The sequence below is a fragment of the Lepisosteus platostomus genome, chromosome 17 (genome assembly GCF_059453375.1).
Source record: "Lepisosteus platostomus isolate fLepPlt1 chromosome 17, fLepPlt1.hap1, whole genome shotgun sequence".
NCBI classification, from domain to species: Eukaryota; Metazoa; Chordata; class Actinopteri; order Semionotiformes; family Lepisosteidae; genus Lepisosteus; species Lepisosteus platostomus.
This window is the reverse complement of record NC_142627.1, coordinates 21,077,045-21,096,346: the sequence shown is the minus strand read 5'-3', so window position 1 is coordinate 21,096,346 and position 19,302 is coordinate 21,077,045. Positions and strand designations below refer to the sequence as shown.

Sequence of the window (19,302 nt, the reverse complement as noted above, 5' to 3'; positions counted from 1 at the left end):
GATTAATAACGTTCACCGTGGTGCAGGCTTTCTAGATACACATGTGCATGGGGTGAGTTATGTGATTCAAATATTTGCATTTTCTCTTACACCGGCTCCCCTATAAATAAGAAATCTATCTTCTGTATTAAAACCTTACAATAAAAAGACATTACACAGAATAAGAATCAAATCATTTATCATTTAAACCTGCCCATTTGGGGAATCATTCAGACAGCAATTAACATCAGCACATAAGCACATCCCAGAACACTGCTATCTTTCAAACATGCCTTGTAAAAAGATGTTGTAAAATGTAACACTCTTCTATACTTTGAAAGAGTCCTATTTTTCTGTATTTTAGTTCTGGTGTTAAGGTTTATGAAGAAAAGGTAAATGTTATGTAGATGATCATATTAATCAATAGAGATTTTTCCATAAACCCCAGAACTATGCAGTTGTTTCCCTGTATTTCTGGATTTTTTCTTTCAATGACATTTTTTCCCCGATGCCTTCGTAGGTCGTGCAGTACTTGGCAGGATGTGGTTTACAAAGCTGCACGATGCTGGTTTGTAAAGGATACCCAGATATTGGCTGGAACCCTGTGGAAGGAGAACGTTATTTAGATTTCCTTCGCTTTGCTGTGTTTTGCAATGGTAAGCGATTTATTTCCAGTTCTTTTTACCTTTCCTTTTTGATCGTGGTCTCTGGCGTTTCCTTCGGTTTGCCTGCCTTACGGCTGAGTATCCTGTGCCCTCTGCCCTGTGCCCTGTGCCAAGTTGCACTTGGTGTTCTGCTCTGGCCGCCTCTCTTGATTCGTAAAGGTAAGGTCCTGCTGTGTCCTCCCCCCTCTCTCGACTCCTGCAGGGGAGAGTGTTGAAGAGAATGCCAACGTGGTGGTGAGGCTTCTGATCCGCCGCCCGGAGTGCTTCGGCCCTGCCTTGAGAGGAGAAGGCGGCAATGGTCTCTTGGCTGCCATGGAGGAAGCCATAAAGATCTCGGAAGATCCCACGAGGGACGGCCCCTCCCCCACCACAGAATCCAGCAGAACTCTGTAGGTGAACTCCCTGTAGGACCCCTCTGTGGGTGTCCCTGTTCACTGCATCTTCATTTATTTATTGCTTGTTAATTGATTGACTAGTTGGGTGGCATGGTGGCGCAGTGGTTAGCATTGCGGCCTTGGGGTTCAGCCCGAAGCCTGGGGTGTCGTATGTGAGAGGCAATCGGCACATGACGGCTCCCACTCGTCACCCAGGTGGGGGCTGCACTTCAGTGTTGGATGAAGTCGGTCTCCTCCTACATGTGAGGTGTTTTGGGATTCTTGGAGATGAAAAACCTGTTGAAATTTCACTACAGGGGTCTGTAAGACAGTATGTGAAGTTGTGAGTTGATGGCAAAATGTAACTTTGCTAGTCAATTAGTTATAGCTCATATGAATTCCTCTATGTTGTCCTTTTCTGCGAGGTATATTTATTCCCTTCGTTTTTACTGTCAGCAAATTTAAATTTGAAGCACATTGTATGTTAGAAATCAAATAATATGGATCTTCAAGATTCTCTTTGGAGTAAGGAGGAAGCAATTAATGTTCTGCATTATAATTTCAACAGCGATATTCTTGAAGAGGAAGAAGACGACACCATCCACATGGGGAATGCCATAATGACTTTTTATGCTGCCCTTATTGATCTTTTAGGACGCTGTGCTCCTGAAATGCATGTAAGTAATGAGCCGCTGTTACTCTTGGTTTGACAATGGATGCAATAGCCTGGCAAATTACTGATGATAAGCCACTAGCAAGCTGGCTATTCCAGGATGTGTTAATAATTATGTGTCATATTATAATATAACCATATTATATCAGATTATGTTAAACTTACTTTGTACGTTTTTGTTTTTTTCAGTTTGAACAGGGATGGTGCAGTGTTTCTCATGGTGTGAGATGTATTCCGACTGTATTTTGCCTTTTTTGTTGCTCAGTTAATCCACGCTGGCAAGGGTGAAGCACTGAGGATCCGCGCTATTCTCCGATCCCTAATTCCTATAGAGGATTTAGAAGGCGTCATCAGTATTCCCTTCCCCATGCCAACACTGGCGAAAGGTCAGTCCTGGGTGAAATGATCCATTGCAGCCTGAATCTTCAGATTCCCCCCAAAATTAGGATACAATTTCACATCTGGTCTTATAATTTTTTATGTTTATTTAAAAACCCGTTGTTTCTAATTCTTGCCATGTCATTTTAGATGATCAGCTAGGATAATAGTTTCAAAGCTACAGTATATTTCAGAGCTATTTCAAAGCTTTGTTCTGAACTAATAGTTCTCCTAAATTTAAAGAAATTCATAAAAATAAAAAAGACATATCTGACAGCTGTGCTGTGCTTCAGACAGGGAAAAGTATCTGATATAACAAAAAACAAGAATTTTCAGTTCTGCTTTTTGTCTGCAGATGGAACTGTGGTGGAGCCTGACATGTCAGCTGGCTTTTGCCCGGATCATAAGGCGGCGATGGTTCTGTTCCTGGACAGAGTGTACGGAATTGAGGAACAGAATTTCCTGCTGCATCTGTTGGAAGTCGGTTTTCTCCCTGACCTCCGAGCTGCTGCTTCTCTAGACACGGTGAGGCAGCTTTTAACCTTAGTGCAAGTGTGAAGCAGATTCCCCAGCAGTGAGGTGTGTACTCTAAAACAGTCAGATCGCAAGTAATTCACATTCTGACCTGATCCTCAGAAAAGGTCGACAGCGTCCTTTTTTCTTAAGGAAGCTTAAGTATTTTAAGGTCGATGATTCATTATTGATTTTGTGCTAGAATCAGTCCTAACTTGAACCCTGATCTGCTGGTTTGGCAACCTTAATCTGAGAAGCAAGAACAAATTTTGAAATTATGGCAGATGGTCGTTGGCGTTGATCTTCCTGCCTTCATCTATCATTCACATGCTTTGCATGAAGCAAAATCCATCCGCGATGATCTTTCACACCTCTTGTTTGATGAACTTCAAGTTACTCTCATCAGAATGCAGATATCAACTCCCCAGCTCCAAAACCAACAAATTTAAGATCTCATTCATACCTGTAGTCATATCGTTACTTAACACTTGACCTTCTGTGCAAATATGTATGTATATTGTTGTTCCTGTCATTTTTGTTTCTTCCGTCCGTCTGTACACCAACACTGCTGCTGTAAAACAACTTGCCCCTCTCTGTCTCTCTCTTGTCTCTGGTATCCCAGGCTTCCCTGAGTGCCACTGACATGGCTCTGGCCCTGAACCGCTACCTGTGCACTGCGGTGTTGCCCTTGTTAACGAAGTGCGCTCCTCTGTTTGCGGGTACGGAGCCTTTTGCCTCGCTTATCGACTCCCTGTTGCACACTGTGTATCGCCTGTCCAAGGGCTGCTGTCTCACCAAGGCCCAGAGGGACTCCATTGAGGAGTGTCTGCTGGCTGTATGTGGGTAAGCACAGGAACAATACCTTTTTCACACTCCCAACAAAAGAGCTTGTCAAATATTCATAGACTGCTCAGTAATGAAAAGCAAGTGCCTGTTCTCAGTCTCCTGATCTCAGCTAATGAAGGGGCAAATGAAAAAGAACAAAGACAAATTTTACTGTATACCACAGACCCATAATCACCCCAAACTTTCTTTTCTCTTAATAACTGAAATGAAGAGCATTAAGAGGGTTTAGGGTGGTCTTGGTTTGCAGTAGTTATTTGTGTATTGAGATCTACTGTACAAAACTAGTTGTGTATCCATTAAGGACACTTTTCATCAGTTTTCTTTCTCATGTGAGCATGTCTCTGTTGTGGCTGTAGTGCCTATTTTAAAAAAGCACGCTGCCGGAAGGTCAATACAGCACATTACTTTAAGAATGAGATACGAGACAATGTCTCTGTCACGAACACGGACTGAAATCCGTGTCAGGTCTTGTGGAAGACCCTATGCGATGCGGTAAGAGCTGGAGAAAACAGGAGGCGTGGTAAAAGGGAACACACAGGGGTTTAATAGTGCACAAAATAATACTGACAGTCTGTGAGACAGTGTACGGGGAAGACAAAATGGCATCCAAATCCAAACGGGTCCAAGGGCAGGTCAAAGCACAGTCCGAGAGTCCATCAACAAGAAATCCATCCTGGAACGCGACAAAGTTAAAATCCCCGAGAGAGGGGAGCACACGGACAAACGAAACATGGAGGTCCAAGGGTGACGGGGCGAGATCCTCCAGACCCCGGGCTCAGGGAGCGGGAGGTGTCGGGGATGAGGCCTGTGGCCTCAGGAGACAGACGTAGGGTTTCCTGGTGCTAGGCGGGCCTCGCAACATCTTACCCTAATGATGAGCCCCGAGGACTGGAGGAGCTGGTGTTAAGTAATAACGCTAAAAGGGTACACCTGGAGAGCTTAATCACACGGACAATAATGGGAGCAGTGGAGCGCCCTCTAGGGAGGGATGTCAGGCGTGACAGTAACAGGTCTTCAGTTATTGTGGTTTAACAGTGTGCGAGATTCTGAGTGAAATGTCTTTGCATGTGTACTGTATGTACAAATGTGTTTTTACAGCCAGCTGAGACCATCTATGATGCAGCACCTTCTAAGGAGACTTGTCTTTGATGTTCCTCTTCTTAATGAGCACACCAAAATGCCCCTCAAGGTTTGTATTTTCCACACTCTTGCTCTGTCCTCTCTGCATGGTGCTGAGGTCATTTGTGTGAGAGGGCTGTGAATAAGGTGGAGTGCTTATTCCTTAATCTTTGAAAGTGCTGTATATACTGCATGTTCACCTGCTCTGTGCTTTCCCACATAAACCCTGTTCTTCTGTGGTATAACTTGATTGTGTGCCAAAGACTCATACAGCACCCTGTACTCTGTTGTGCCTAAGCCTTTGTGGCAGTATTGTAGTAGAAAGCAGAGTGATGCACACTGTACATGCTCTTGCAGCTGCTGACAAACCACTATGAGAGATGCTGGAAATACTACTGCCTGCCAGGAGGGTGGGGCAGCTTTGGAGCTGCTTCCGAAGAGGAGCTGCACTTATCTAGGAAGCTGTTCTGGGGGATATTTGATGCCTTGTCTCAGAAGGTAATTTTAATCCATCATTTTCCAAGAGTCCCGGCTGAATTTACGAGGTTATCACTGAACTACGAGAAAGAAGATAGAGAGATGATTTGAGTTTACTCAGGGGAATCTCACGGTTTGGGAAACTACTCTTCAAAGTAGTTAATCTTTTTAACTTTTGTATTAGTATTCGATATGAATATAAACACTGTCAGTATAAAATGCATAAAAGAAAGAAGGGCTACACTACAATATTTTGAGGACCTCTAGTGGTTAAATAGCATCATTGTATTCACATTATCGAAAGTGCTTTGTAGATGTTTTGGATCTTGAATACTTTTAAAGTGGCACTGAATAAATACCCCTTTTCTTCTAACCATACATTTGTCTCCTTTGCAGGTTAAGGTTTTTGCTTTAACCTTAATAATTTGTTCTGTTGTGTGTCCCTTTTGCTGTTGTCTTAATTACTTGGGAATAACACTCTCAACTCTCCAGTTTATGAAATTACTTATTATGAAAATAAACTCAATATCCAGTGCTTTACCAATTATAAAAACACCTGCTGTATGAGTTAGCACAGAGACCTGCAGCCCAGACCTTGAAGAGCTGTAGTCATGATTTATCTGCACCAATTATTTGTTTGCCTAGGACACAATTTACTGTAGAGGTTTGCTGAGTTTTTACAGTACTTAGGGATCATTCAGGATTTCCTGTCAAGCCTACAGTACTGTCTTTGGCTCCTCTGGACCTGGACTGCAGACCCTGATGTACAGTAGCTCTTCTGAACGTTTCCCATGATTGAATTGGACCTGCTTTCTGTGCCATGCAGAAGTATGACCAGGAGCTGTTTAAGCTGGCGCTGCCATGTCTGAGTGCCGTGGCAGGGGCCTTGCCTCCAGACTACATGGAGTCAAACTATGTTGCCATGATGGAGAAACAGTCCTCCATGGACGCAGAGGGAAACTTTAACCCACAGCCTGCTGACACCTCAAGGTAAATACAGGGTCGCTGGGAAGCCCGAGCATATCCTGACGATCAAAACGCACAAGGCAGGGTACACCCTGGACAGCATGCCCGTGTATTGCAGGACACACACAGGCACGCAGACGTGCACACACACTCCAGGGCGTATTCACCCAGATGCTAATTAACCTCCCAGTATGTCCTTGGACTGTGGGAGGAGACCCATGTGAACATGGGGGAAACATACAAACTCCATGCAGACAGTACTCCAGGTCTGGAATTGAACCCAGGGCCCCCGCTGTGAGGCAGTTATACTGACCACTGTGCCACACTGGGACCCAACTTTCCCCGTTACCTTCTCAGAGGTTTTTCTTCACTATTCCTAATTCTTCTGTTATCACTTGCAGAAAGGAGTGCTACCACAGTAAAATGTTCTTGTCTGTTTTCGTTCTTATTTCTTATACTGTATGAAGCCTGTGTTTTCATGATTTGAAAGTTGTCTAAAAAATGCTACAGGGCTTTTAATCTTTAATTTCAATAATATCTTTTAGTGTAAACATCCCAGAAAAACTGGACTACTTCATAAACAAGTATGCAGAACATTCTCATGAGAAGTGGTCAATGGACAAGGTAAAGCAGAATTTATTAACGTATAATCCAGCAACTCAAAACAGTTTTTTGCACTAATAACTATATGAATTTGGTTCACATAGCTCCCAATAGTTTGTTCTTTTGTTATACACAACGTTCAGATGAATGTTTTTCTAGCGTGATCAACTCAATGAATTTTGGCTGTGCACAGCTATATGGGAAATCTTGGTTGCAGTTGATTATTGATAGTCCAGGCTTGAACAAATGCCTTAACCTGGTTTTACCTGTTCTGAATTAGTGCTTTTACCGGTCAAAGATGCTGTATAAACATGCTGTACATTGACCCTGACAGATCAAAGCTGAGGTAGGTAAATGATGCTGTCTCCAGGAAGGAATAGCCCCTGTTGTCCATTCTTGTTCCCAGCAGGCATTTGTGCTCAGGTTTCTGCATGTATTGGATCAAAGCAGCATCAGAACACAGAGCATACTGAGAAACCATGGCAAAGCAATGCCAAATCAAGTGTTTGAATAAAGTAAAACAGCAATGATACTGTGTAGATTTGCCATGGTATATTTTCAAAAGAGCTATGATTATCTACAGTCCTATTAACGTTTAGTAATATAAGTGTTTTTTTTCTGTTTAGTCCTTGAAAAATGCATTTCACATTTGTGTGAATTATTTATTTTCAGTTTGCCAATGGCTGGGCACACGGTGACCCTCTCTGTGAAACCTCCAAGATTCACCCTCTGTTGAAACCATACAAGCTGCTCTCTGAAAAGGTAAAGGGATGGAAGACAGTGAAGTAATGTCTTAGGACCGATCGTAAAATCTCTTTATTGTACATACAATACAATAATATGATTGGATACTTCATGATAAGTCTTATGAGGTTATATCTTGCTATTGTACATAATTTCTTCAGTTTTTTTGATACTGTATATCAAAGTTTTTGTGAATCAAAACAAAGTAAGTAGACAGATCAGTACAGATAACAGATCAGTACAACACAACAGCAGCCCAACGTCCCGCATATTGGAGAGTTGAACGTACTGTACAGTTGCCACACTTTCCTTAGAAATTAAAGATACACTCTGACCCAGTACCCTGAAGCAGGGGAAAGAAGGCCTACAAAAGAACTACAAAATTAAAGTGAAGAAGCACGTTCATTTTTGTTCTTGGTGTTATGGAGACATGAGCTTGAAGGGAATTGGGAAAATGTGTGCATCCGTTTAAATCTTCTTCCATGTGTTCCAAATATTATTAAAATTGTTCACCTAGAAAGGAGCAGATCTCAGCACCAAGACCTATGGTATGAAGTGTAGCACAGTGTACAGTAGCACAACTGATTACTACGCCAGCTTAAGTAGTACCAGTGAGGTGGTTTTCTTCTTTGCAGAATGCAAAGGTAGTAATGCTGGCTTTACTGAACCTTTCACATCTAAAATCTTAACTTTGTTCATGAAACCCAATATCAGATAACCCTATAGTCTAAGACTATCTCCGTGGATATTTTCATGAAAGCAAGTCGAAATCTCAAATTTCCACTGGGTGTCACTGGGTGTTGGTAGCTGTGAGGAGGAGTTGGCCAGATGCAGACTACCCTTTAATAAAACCGGTCAGATGGGGCGTTCACAGAGCCCTTCTCCTGGCACAGCCGAACTTTATAGTATCAGGAGCATGAACAATACATTATGAATGATCATGAAAAATTAACACATGTGCACAGCGCATTTAACTTTGAAAACGTGTTAAAAATCGCTTTGAATGGATGACGTCATCGAAGCAATGAGTTTAATGATCTGCATGAACAGCAGTGCAAGAATGATGCCAGACTTTTCGTAAGGGAAGCTTTCAGCAAGCCAAAATCTTTTTTCTTGCATTATTCAGGACAAGGAGGTGTATCGGTGGCCTATTAAGGAGTCGCTGAAGACCATGCTGGCCTGGGGGTGGAGCATAGAGAGGACAAGAGAAACCGATGCGATGAGCTTGCACAACCGGGCGAGACGGATCTCCCAGTCCAGCCAGGTTTGTGTTGAATACATTGCACTTCATATACATGTACATGTACAGTGTTGTGTTTTAATCACTTTATGAAGACCTCTTTTCTACATATTTATATATATTTTGTGTGCGTCATTTTATAACATCCTGATTACCAGTTATTAATCAGCACACTTACTCTGGACCATCCAGTGACAGTTAGTATCTCAGCCCAGCTCCAGCTGGCAGTGTCTGGGCTGGGCCCAACGCACAGTTCACCTCTTTGCTGGTGGAGTCACTCAGGAGCCTTGAACCTGTTGGACTGCTTTCATACAGTATATGTAATCCTTGTACTGATTTTCTTGTGTTATGCGGTACTTTGTATTAGGTGTGTACTGTACATTACTTTCTTGTTTTTTACCTTCCTTAGTCAAACCTTAAAAGACAGGTAAGAGAGAAACAAAATGCCTTTAGAGTTAGTGTTACTGCCAGTAGCTCTAGAGCTGTATTTGTAAAATTCTCTCCAGCAAAAGAAACCATAAACATTACATTTTTTGTTAGTGTTATTAACATTTCATTTTAAATTAAAACATTGCACTTGCTGGCAGACCTCTGCTTATGTAGATGACGTCAAGCAGTGAAGTCATAATCTGAATAGCAGATACTGTACGTCCACACCTTGAATCAGTTTGGTCAATGTCTAAGAGTTCAGATGTTTCGCTCAGAGACTGGTTTCATAGCTTTGAAGATCTCCTGCTCAGGATCTGCGAGTGTTTGAGTTTGGTTTTGAAGACTACTGATCAGGAATGTCCCCCTGAGTTTTAATTCTTGATCTTTTTTTCAATAGAAAATCATATTAGTGCATTGAATCTGATTCCAGGAAGAGTAGTGTTTCAAACACTGAAGTTAAACTTGTTCCTGGGAGTACAACAGGAGCACTGAGCAGATTGACATGCATAGATTCCCGTCATGTAGAGAAGAATCTCACAACGAGCTACTGTAGCTCCACCACTTAAACGATAAGGGCGTGTTCCTGCAATCCTCACTTCGGTAGTTAATGTGAACAGGCAAAGACATGCACTTGTGATCCCAGTTGCCAGTGTTTTTAAAGATGAATATAAACTATATGAGTATACTTTAAATAGAAGATAAACAGATGCTCTGTGCACATTGAAAAGCTTTGCGACACGAGAAATGTAGGAACCTGCCAGTAAATCTAATCCTAGGATCTGAGTAATCTTTGCTTTTGAAAGCAGTGACAGTGCAGTTGTACAACTAAGCAGATTTTACATGAATTCAAAAACTGAAAGTTAAAATCAAAGGCTCAAGTAACATCAATGGCACATGCTACACATTAGACACAATTGAGCGATTTGTGATTTCTGAAAATGTTCCACCCCAGTTATTGTAGGTACTGTTACTTATTTAGTGGTATGCAGTCTATATTTCAACAGTGCTAAAATATTTGTGGTGTAAATGTACAGCATGTTTTCTTTTTGATGGAGAGTATATTAGTTACTGTATAACTCGCACTGTTACACTTGCTGACAAGGATAATTCATGGTGAGTGTGAAAATCCTGGTAGAAAAACAAACTGAGGTGTTTGTTCATAATTTATTTAGACACATTTAAATCATTGGGTTACTTTATTACTGGAAGCAGACTTTGCTGACCTTGAATTATATTATAAATACATCATGTGCTGCATTCGAGCATTAATACAGTTGTTTATTTGCACAGTTGGCAAAAAGTTTGTGTTTCTCGTTCAGATCTCCATCGACACCACACATGGTTACAGTCCCCGGCCTATTGACATGAGCAACGTGACGTTGTCCAGAGACCTGCATGTAAGTCATGTTGCAGGTGAAGTAATTGCCTTTAACATCCCAAGGCAAAGTTGCTAGTGATAGTCAGCTTTTTCATTTTTTTAAACTGATATTTAACAACATACATCTACTTATATTTGATTTTAACTAAAAATGTCACTGTTATTGGGGAAAAATATATTTTTTGTATGATTGTGTATTTTTCTATTTATTTTAGCCAATTAATTTGTACTGTAGGTGTAAAAGCAGTAAGAACTGGTCTGATGTTCAATTAATCTTAGTTAAAATGGCAGTACAGAAACTAAATATATGTGTATACATGCTTTTTTCAGTCAATGGCAGAGCTGCTTGCAGAGAACTATCACAATATTTGGGCCAAGAAGAAAAAACTAGAGCTTGAAGCCAAAGGTAGAACTGGTTTTAATTGGATCTCAAGTAAAAAGAAAGTATACATACTGTACAGTACATTATATTAAACATTAATAACAGACAGCCATGCTGTGTAAAACCTTCATACTGCATGAACACACATTTGTGAACAGAATGGGTTTAATATTTGAATGCATTTTTGTAAGACTTTCATAGAGGAGGACATGGTTTATGATTTCTGCCACTGCTGCATAAAATACAGATACCATTTTAAGGTGAGCATTGAGAATTTAAAATGTAGTTGCTATCTTTTCATTTTGTAGAGATTGAAATACAGTTGGTTAGTCTATGAATACTATAGTATATAATACTATACGATGATTTCTAATCCTTATTGTGGGTTCCATTTTGTTTTCCTGATCAAACTTTTCCCTAAAGATACCGTCCTCTCACTTAAACTTGTTGCAGCTTCTGTTAAAAACTGTCAATTAAACATTTATTTCAACACCTTCTTTTCTATCTTTTGTATTTAATGTGCACATCTCATAGGCAGGAATTTATTGTTTACTGACGAAGGTAAACCTGCTTTTGTAGTTCACAGTATTTGTTTGCATAACTCTGAGGCCCACGCGCTTGTAGCTGGGGTAGGCATCAGCACTCGCTCAAACTGCTTTGACCTTTTTGGTGGCACTTAGGTTAGTGGTTTGGTTTAAAAGTAGTTTGTGTTTATAAAAGCTCCATTAATTAATTGCTCATAATTCTTGGATTGAATTCAAAGTCAAATTAAAATGATACTTTTTTTCTGAAACTAGATCTAAGATGATGATTTTAAATTGCAATTTGTTGAAACTGGCATTAATATTTTTGCACTCATAATGGTTATTTTGAGACAGTGGTGTTTTGCTGATATATTCTGAATATTCTGTTTTATAAACACAAACCATTAAACTGGCTTTCTTCTCTAAATGTTTTAATTTCCCCTTTATTCTGTTGGGCTTTTTAAAAATGTATCTGTTATAACTTAGTTTTGTATTTCAAAGTAACATTAGAGTGGTTGTTTTCTAGCAGACTGCAGAGTCCATGTTAAAAGTAATTCAAGTTCAATCCAAAAATAAAAACTAGTACTTAGAGGCAAACATGAGCTGTGCAATTAGATAATACATACCTTAAGGGTGTGGTGTAAAGAAATTAATGGTGCAGTATTTAAAAGGGTAAATCAAATGGGAACTTTTGACAATGTAGCATTTTTTTTATCAAGGTAATTTCTTACCAGCAGGTGTCACTATAGTGCTGTGAATCGTTTTTAAGGCAGCTGCAATGTGTGAGACATTAAGATCCAAACTAATAGCTAAACACTTTGCTAAGTCACTGTATAGACTTTTTATTAAACTATTCAAAGTATTATTATTCTCCCTGTTCTACTGATGCTTTTTATTGTGTATTAGGAGGAGGGAGCCATCCTTTGCTGGTACCCTATGATACTTTAACAGCCAAAGAAAAATCCAAAGATAGAGAAAAAGCACAAGACATCCTCAAGTTCTTTCAGATAAACGGATACACAGTCTCAAGGTGAGTCTTCACGACCAAGGCAGGAAACAAGCCAATACATCTATATAACACAGGGATATTAAAGCAAGTGTTTTGTGTCTTAAACACAATTATTTAGAGTCCATTTAAAGATTAATATGACGTGTAAGTACAGTATGCCATGAACTGTGTTCAGGAGAACAGCTTGTGCCATTGATGTCCTCACCACCTCCCCTTACAGAAACAGTAATTTATGCCATGAATCTGTTAAGAATTGTGAAAGTGTACAGTACTGTACTGTGGAAGCCAATGTTTCCTGTATCAGATTTTTTCTGATGTTCTCTTCATAGGGGCGTGAAGGAACTCGAGTTAGATACCCCTTCCATTGAGAAAAGGTTTGCGTACAGCTTCCTGCAGCAGCTCATCAGATATGTAGATGACGCTCATGAGCACATGCTGGAGTTTGGTAAGGAGCTGGTCCCGTCATAGAGAGAAATCCATCCATTCAGCCATTTTCGAACTGCTTCTTCTAATTCATGGTCGCGGGCCAGCCAGAGCCTGGGACACACAGACAGAAACATGCCCACACTCACACCAGGGTCAGTTTTCCCAGAAACCAGTAAACCTACCAGTACAGTACACGTACTGTATGTCTTTGGACTGCGGGAGGAAACATGGGCACCTGGAGGAAACCCACATGAGCACGGAGAGAACATGCCAGCTCTGGGCAGATACTGTAACACCCCAGGTCTGGAACTGAACGCAGGGCCCCAGCATTGCAAGGGGCAATGCTGACCACTGTGCCAACCAATACACAGACGTCTTGTACAGAACTTTATGCTAATCTAGTCATTATATGATAGTAACTGCTTTGCTGCATTGTTTGGATATTCTAGGCTTTAGTATCAGAATGCCTTTGTTATTTTTAATCTTCACTGCTGTATTTCGAGTCAACTTCATATCTGCTTTAATGTACAGATTTTCCTTTCTCTAGATATGGGCACACGGGCTAAAGCAGAAAAGGTTCCTTATGAGCAAGAAATGAAGTTTTTTGGGAAGGTCTGACTCTCCTATTCTTATTTTGCTGTGTTTATTTCAGCTTGTGTGGTTTATACTTTTGAAATCGGTACTTTCAGCTGAAAGATTAATATCAGAAAGAATAAAGCCTAGCACATAAGGGTTCACTGTACCACTGTTTGCTGTACCAAATCTGTTTGTTGTGTTTTAATGAAGTTAAAGGGTTATCTGAGCTGGCTTCGATGGTATGTTTTTTTATCGATTAAATACTTTTAGTAAATCATACACATCTACCAGTAGTAATCTAAATTTGAGTAAATCCCTGTTGTGTCTTAACTGAATTACAAAAATGAAGGCGAAAGGCTTATTTTCAAATAATGCCATTCTGAATAACAGTGGCTAAACCAATTATTTCCACTTAATAATATTTATCAATGCAAAAATAAAAAGTATACAGTTGATTCTTATTTCTTTTGTCCACACTTTTGTGTCTCCCAAATAGGAGTTTTAATCAAAATGCAAACTAAAATTGCTACCTTGCAACAACATCCATTTAAAGAAATGTGAAGCCTTGTCAGAAATTATAGACGTGGGTGTTTGATGTGTACAGTACATGTGTGTTGAGTTTAAGTGTGTTTACCTCGCCGGTACAGTACGTTTTTCTGGCTTGCACTACAGGTAGTCCTTCCTTTGGTTGACCAGTACTTCAAGAACCACCGGCTGTACTTCTTGTCCACAGCCAACCGGCCCCTCAGCAGCGGAGGACATGCCTCCAACAAGGAGAAAGAGATGGTCACCAGGTAACTGCGCGAGCTACACTCCCAGCTCAGGACAGATGCGCAGGGAGGGAAAACCGCCACTGTAGATGGAGGGAAAGGAAATAACCATTTGTGAAACTCACTCAGCACACAATCACAAGATTGGTCATTTTTTGAGGAAAAGTATCCACACGGGCATTGATACCGTGACATACTGTATATAATGTACTGTATATACTGTATAGTATGCATGTTGTAAAGTGGCGATTTTGGTTTATAAGAATGTCAAGTAGGAGTACGCTTTTTCCCTGTTACTTTATGTGACCATGAGGAAGACATATGACGTTTAATTATTTGTGATGTTTTTAAACATTTTTTAAACTTTTTCAAAATGTCTTGAGGTCTTTTCCTTTGAAAATATCTGTAGTGCAATACACGTTTGACTGGCCTTCCTGTTTGAATTAATGAATCTCTTCATTACGAATTTCCACACAATATTTAAACATTCTGTTCTAACAGCTGAGCATATTCATTGACATGTTCTTATATATATTTATAACTTTAATATCATATAAGTTCAAGCGTCTTCTATGTGTACTTCTAATTCTATAGTTACAGTAGTATACAGTAGCTAAGCAGGGAATTATATGATACTACTTACCCAACTAGGCCCTCAGCCTAACCATACAGTGCCCTACAAGTTTCACCTCTTTCTAACCCAGTTTCTGCAGAACCGTTATGTATTTCTTTTAATGTTAGCACCTTCCTGTGTTATATCATATCACTTGTTTTGCTCACATTTCAGCTGTTTTAGGTTTTTTCCCCCTTTCTCTGTTTCTCTTTTTTCTTCTCTTGTCTTCAGCCTGTTCTGCAAACTTGGAGTTCTTGTCAGGCATAGGATATCCCTGTTTGGTAAGGACAGTGTGGATATGAAGTGTGGCCCCCTTGGTTTAGACTCATTACTGTTTGTTCCCGGAGTTGTTCTTTCCCTTCCTGTTGTCATGTCTTTCCAAGGCCTTGTTTGCATGGTTTGCCAGCATGTACCCATGTAGAAACTTCAGCCTGTGGGGCTGCAAGGCCTTGATTTAGTGAGCTTAGGAGTTAAAGTGTTGCTATAGAAAGTCATGTTACTGGTGGTAGATGAAGCATGTCACATTGCAAAGTTTTCTAAGCCTTTTGACATTTATATTGTGGACATGGGTGACATAAAAAAGAAAGATCCAACCAGAAAGACCTCAGTGAGATGTCAGTGCATCTCAAGAGGAAACTGTAATCTGAAGATTTCTTAATGAGTAGTGGTTTCTCTCTTTAAGTTGTGAAAACAGAGCAGTTCTTTGAAGGATTAAATGCTTTTCTGCTATCAGTCTGTCATTTCTTTGCATTGTGTTCCTTCTGTTAAGGTTTGGGCAGCATAATTGAAACACTACTCAGTTCTTAGTGTTTGAGAATATAACCTACACTTACCATAGTATGGTAATGACAATAAAAGTGTAAAGTATATAATGAGAAGTCATTGGGCTTTGCTGAATCAGGACTTAAGTTTTCATTTCAGTTAATAATTGAAAAGCACATTTTAGTGTATTGTTTTATTTCATTTTCATTAAAAATACCTAAATAAAGCTGGCTGATATACTCAGCCAGTATGCACCTGTGTAAAAGTCAGAGACTTTCCACACAAATGTTTTAGAAAACTTTGCAAACTGCATTGCTCTTTCACATTATTAGAGTGTAGTTAAAATTTACAGGAGTTACAAGATTCTGGATAGACACCAAGGCTTTCATTTTATGGTTATTTTTTATGCTAAGAAGTTTTCTGAAGATGTGGCAGATTTTTTATGCTACTGTGGAGTAAAATGTTTACCAGGACAGTAGTTTGTCAGATACAAAGCTGGATCTTGCAGCACTGCATGCAGCTCGTCTTTGATTACTTGAGTACACATACAGTACAGAAGCCACCATTGGAGTGTGAATGTTATTGACATTAACTTAAGGTTTAGATCAGTTATTTTCCTGTTTTGATCAACAGGTTAACTCTTTTATATGATTTTAGGAAATGATGCAACATCGATTGTGAACTGTCTTCACATATTGGGCCAAACTCTGGATGCCAGGTACTCTGCCTTACTGTTTTTCTTACAGTATTAGTCTGTGACAGCTCTGTGTTAAAGCTGTAGGAGAACAATAAACCTTGTTGCCAAGGCATTTCTTGTACTGTAAATTATAAAAATGCCACCGGGAGTAAAATATTATGCAGATGCATACACTGTAATATTGTATACAGTATAATTTCAAAATTTAGCTGCTCTATTAAGAAGATGACAATGGGGCTGTATCACAAGCTGAGAAATAGAAACAATTTTCTGGGGTGTGATTCTTGCCTCTGGGCGCAGCTGCTTGCCGACGGGGAAGAACTGTGGCGTTCATGTTGATTTCAGGACCGTGATGAAGACCGGCCTGGACTCGGTGAAGGCGGCCTTGCGGGCCTTCTTTGACAACGCGGCGGAGGACCTGGAGAGGACGATGGAGAACCTGAAGCTGGGTCAGTTCACTCACACCAGAGCCCAGCCCAGGAGCGTCACCCAGATCATCAACTACACCACCGTGGCCCTCCTGCCCGTCCTCTCCTCGCTCTTCGAGCACGTCGGGCAGAACCTGTTTGGCGAAGACCTCATATGTAGGTGTATCAACAACTCCCTTTTTCTGTTTTTGTCTTATTTTCTTCAAAAACATAATAATGTCATTGAGCAAGTGAAGGACTGCTTCAAACTGTATCATAATAGTTGAAATATTTAAACATACAGTATGAAACCTGTGTTGGTGTTGTTAATGCAAAGTGCATCTCTTCTGTTCTTTGCAGTGGATGATGTCCAGGTTTCATGCTACAGGATACTCAACAGTCTATATGCTCTTGGGACAAGCAAAAGCATTTATGTGGAGAGGTATGTTTTGTAGGCATGCTAATGTACTGTAGTTCGCCTCACAAGCTACAACTGGAAGCTGTTTCGTGTTTCACCTTTAGTTCAAAATAAGCCAAAATTCATCTTGGAACAAAAAAATCCAAGATGAATTGACATGAGTCAGTGATTTTGAATAAACTTAGCATGATTTACTGTAAATCATCCATGCTTCTCAGTGCTTAATAAAATAAAGCTGAATGAGTGTTTTCTCTTTAGGCAGAGGCCGGCACTTGGAGAATGTCTTGCTGCCTTTTCTGGAGCTTTTCCTGTAGCATTTCTGGAGCCGCACTTCAACAAATATAACACCTACTCCATTTACAATACCAAAGGGTCAAGAGAAAGGGCAGGTAAGGGCCATTCAGCAGTGAGTCATTCTTCATGTCATGAGAGAGAAAAGAGTTTCATAAAGCAGAAATTACAGTACTCATGCCCAGTTTGGCCCGGGAGATGTAACTCTGACGATACTCTGAGCTTTGTTTCTGATAACTGATGCCAGCAATTTACAAGACAGCTGTAAGGATAATAACCATAGCCAGATGCCGATGAAACGCTACGTTGAAAAATGACATGCTCCCAGGGATGATTAGTTAGCGTTCAAAATGGGCAGTGGCATGTGAAATCATGGTTTTCTTTTTTCATCTAAATGCCCATTTTTTTCTTCCTTCGTATCTCAGCAATGTAGATAAAGCGCGCCAGACGTTTTTCTGAGCATTCTTAAAATTTTAAAGGAAACCTTGTGTTTTTTTTTCTCATTAAAGCTCTAGATTTGCCAGCCCGTGTTGAAGAGGTTTGTCCTAACATCCCGTCTCTGGAGAAATCTCTGGAGGAGATCATGGAGCTAGCGGAGTCAGGGATGCGGTACACCCAGATGCCCCATGTGATGGAGGTGCTTCTGCCCATGTTGTGTAGCTACATGTCTCACTGGTGGGACCACGGGCCTGAAAACAACCCTGAGAAGGCAGACATGTGCTGCACCTCCCTGACCTCGGAGCACATGAACACCCTGCTGGGCAACATTCTGAGGATCATTTACAACAACCTGGGTATTGATGAGGGGGCCTGGATGAAGAGACTGGCAGGTGTTGGATTTTGTTTTTCTTTCATTGCCTTGTCCTGTTTTCCTGTTTCTGTATTCCAAATGATGATTGCAATTCCATAACATTTAAGATAATGCTGTTTAAAGAATATGACCCTTTGCATATCGATATGAGCACACTCCAGATAAACTGCAAATTATGACAATAAATGTGTACTGTTCACGGTTACAGTTTCCTTTAGTGTTTTGATGTACAGTACTTTGTGGTCTGTTAAAGTTCATGCAATAGACCATTTCTGAGAATAACAGGGGTGGTCAGATACTGTAACTTCCAATCCATTTAATTACAGGATTTGTCTGCAGCCCACATTTCAATTACCTGATAATTGTAGATATAGAAGAGAAATGGACAATCCAATATTCCACTAGTCCTAGAACAGGCTACAGCATAGCTGCAGTAGAAGAGGATATACTGCAGCACAGACAAGCCATTGAGTCTGTGCTTCAGTTCTGAATTCCCTGTGTGCCTCTCAGTATTTTCTCAGCCCATCATCAGTAAAGCCAAGGCCCAGCTGCTGAAGACACACTTCTTGCCCCTGATGGAGAAGCTGAAGAAGAAGGCGGCCACAGTGCTGCTGGATGAGGAGCACATGAAGACAGAGGGCAGGGGTGACATGTCAGAAGCAGAGCTTCTCATCCTGGATGAATTCACCATCCTCGTCCGGGACCTGTACGCCTTTTACCCTCTCCTCATCAGATTTGTGGACTATAATAGGTGAGGACTTCATGTTCAGGCTACAGTGACGTGGAGCCTGTTTGATAAAAAAAAGCAATTGAAAATGTCCTTGTCTAGAAGTGTGTGTGGGGGTTTTATATCTTGTAATTTATTCCCATTAAGTTAAAGTCTCTTGTCTTCATTTTTGTAGGGCAAAATGGCTGAAAGAACCTAGTGCAGAGGCCGAAGAATTATTTCGCATGGTGGCAGAAGTGTTCATATTCTGGGCAAAGTCTCATGTAAGCCAGTTCCTGAACAGCTGATCCTCTTTGTAACTGAGAACAAACTCTTCAAGTGCTGTGTCCATGGTTGTATTTGTTTATGATGACTACATTTTAATTTCATTTAAAATTGAGTAACAATGATTTTGTTTTTCAATCCAGAATTTCAAAAGGGAAGAGCAGAACTTTGTGGTTCAGAATGAAATCAACAACATGTCTTTTTTGATCACTGACACCAAATCCAAAATGTCCAAGGTGAG

The 19,302-nt window shown here is 40.4% G+C and overlaps 1 protein-coding gene across 1 annotated transcript in view; it reads left to right on the top strand.

Moving 5' to 3' along the window:
* Window positions 1–19,302, top strand: part of ryr2a (ryanodine receptor 2a (cardiac)) — a 196,838-nt gene that overhangs the window by 140,095 nt on the left and 37,441 nt on the right. Inside the window, exons 45-71 of the mRNA XM_088609787.1 lie at window positions 500–635; window positions 847–1,033; window positions 1,587–1,695; window positions 1,957–2,077; window positions 2,425–2,594; window positions 3,205–3,425; window positions 4,527–4,617; window positions 4,905–5,045; window positions 5,851–6,014; window positions 6,536–6,614; window positions 7,266–7,355; window positions 8,464–8,601; window positions 10,326–10,403; window positions 10,715–10,790; window positions 12,197–12,320; window positions 12,629–12,744; window positions 13,273–13,337; window positions 13,974–14,095; window positions 14,916–14,965; window positions 16,104–16,164; window positions 16,489–16,727; window positions 16,911–16,992; window positions 17,227–17,357; window positions 17,769–18,089; window positions 18,581–18,821; window positions 18,973–19,060; window positions 19,205–19,297. Coding sequence (XP_088465913.1) covers window positions 500–635; window positions 847–1,033; window positions 1,587–1,695; window positions 1,957–2,077; window positions 2,425–2,594; window positions 3,205–3,425; window positions 4,527–4,617; window positions 4,905–5,045; window positions 5,851–6,014; window positions 6,536–6,614; window positions 7,266–7,355; window positions 8,464–8,601; window positions 10,326–10,403; window positions 10,715–10,790; window positions 12,197–12,320; window positions 12,629–12,744; window positions 13,273–13,337; window positions 13,974–14,095; window positions 14,916–14,965; window positions 16,104–16,164; window positions 16,489–16,727; window positions 16,911–16,992; window positions 17,227–17,357; window positions 17,769–18,089; window positions 18,581–18,821; window positions 18,973–19,060; window positions 19,205–19,297 — 3,534 coding nt within the window. The remainder of the gene's footprint in view (window positions 1–499; window positions 636–846; window positions 1,034–1,586; window positions 1,696–1,956; window positions 2,078–2,424; window positions 2,595–3,204; window positions 3,426–4,526; window positions 4,618–4,904; window positions 5,046–5,850; window positions 6,015–6,535; window positions 6,615–7,265; window positions 7,356–8,463; window positions 8,602–10,325; window positions 10,404–10,714; window positions 10,791–12,196; window positions 12,321–12,628; window positions 12,745–13,272; window positions 13,338–13,973; window positions 14,096–14,915; window positions 14,966–16,103; window positions 16,165–16,488; window positions 16,728–16,910; window positions 16,993–17,226; window positions 17,358–17,768; window positions 18,090–18,580; window positions 18,822–18,972; window positions 19,061–19,204; window positions 19,298–19,302) is intronic.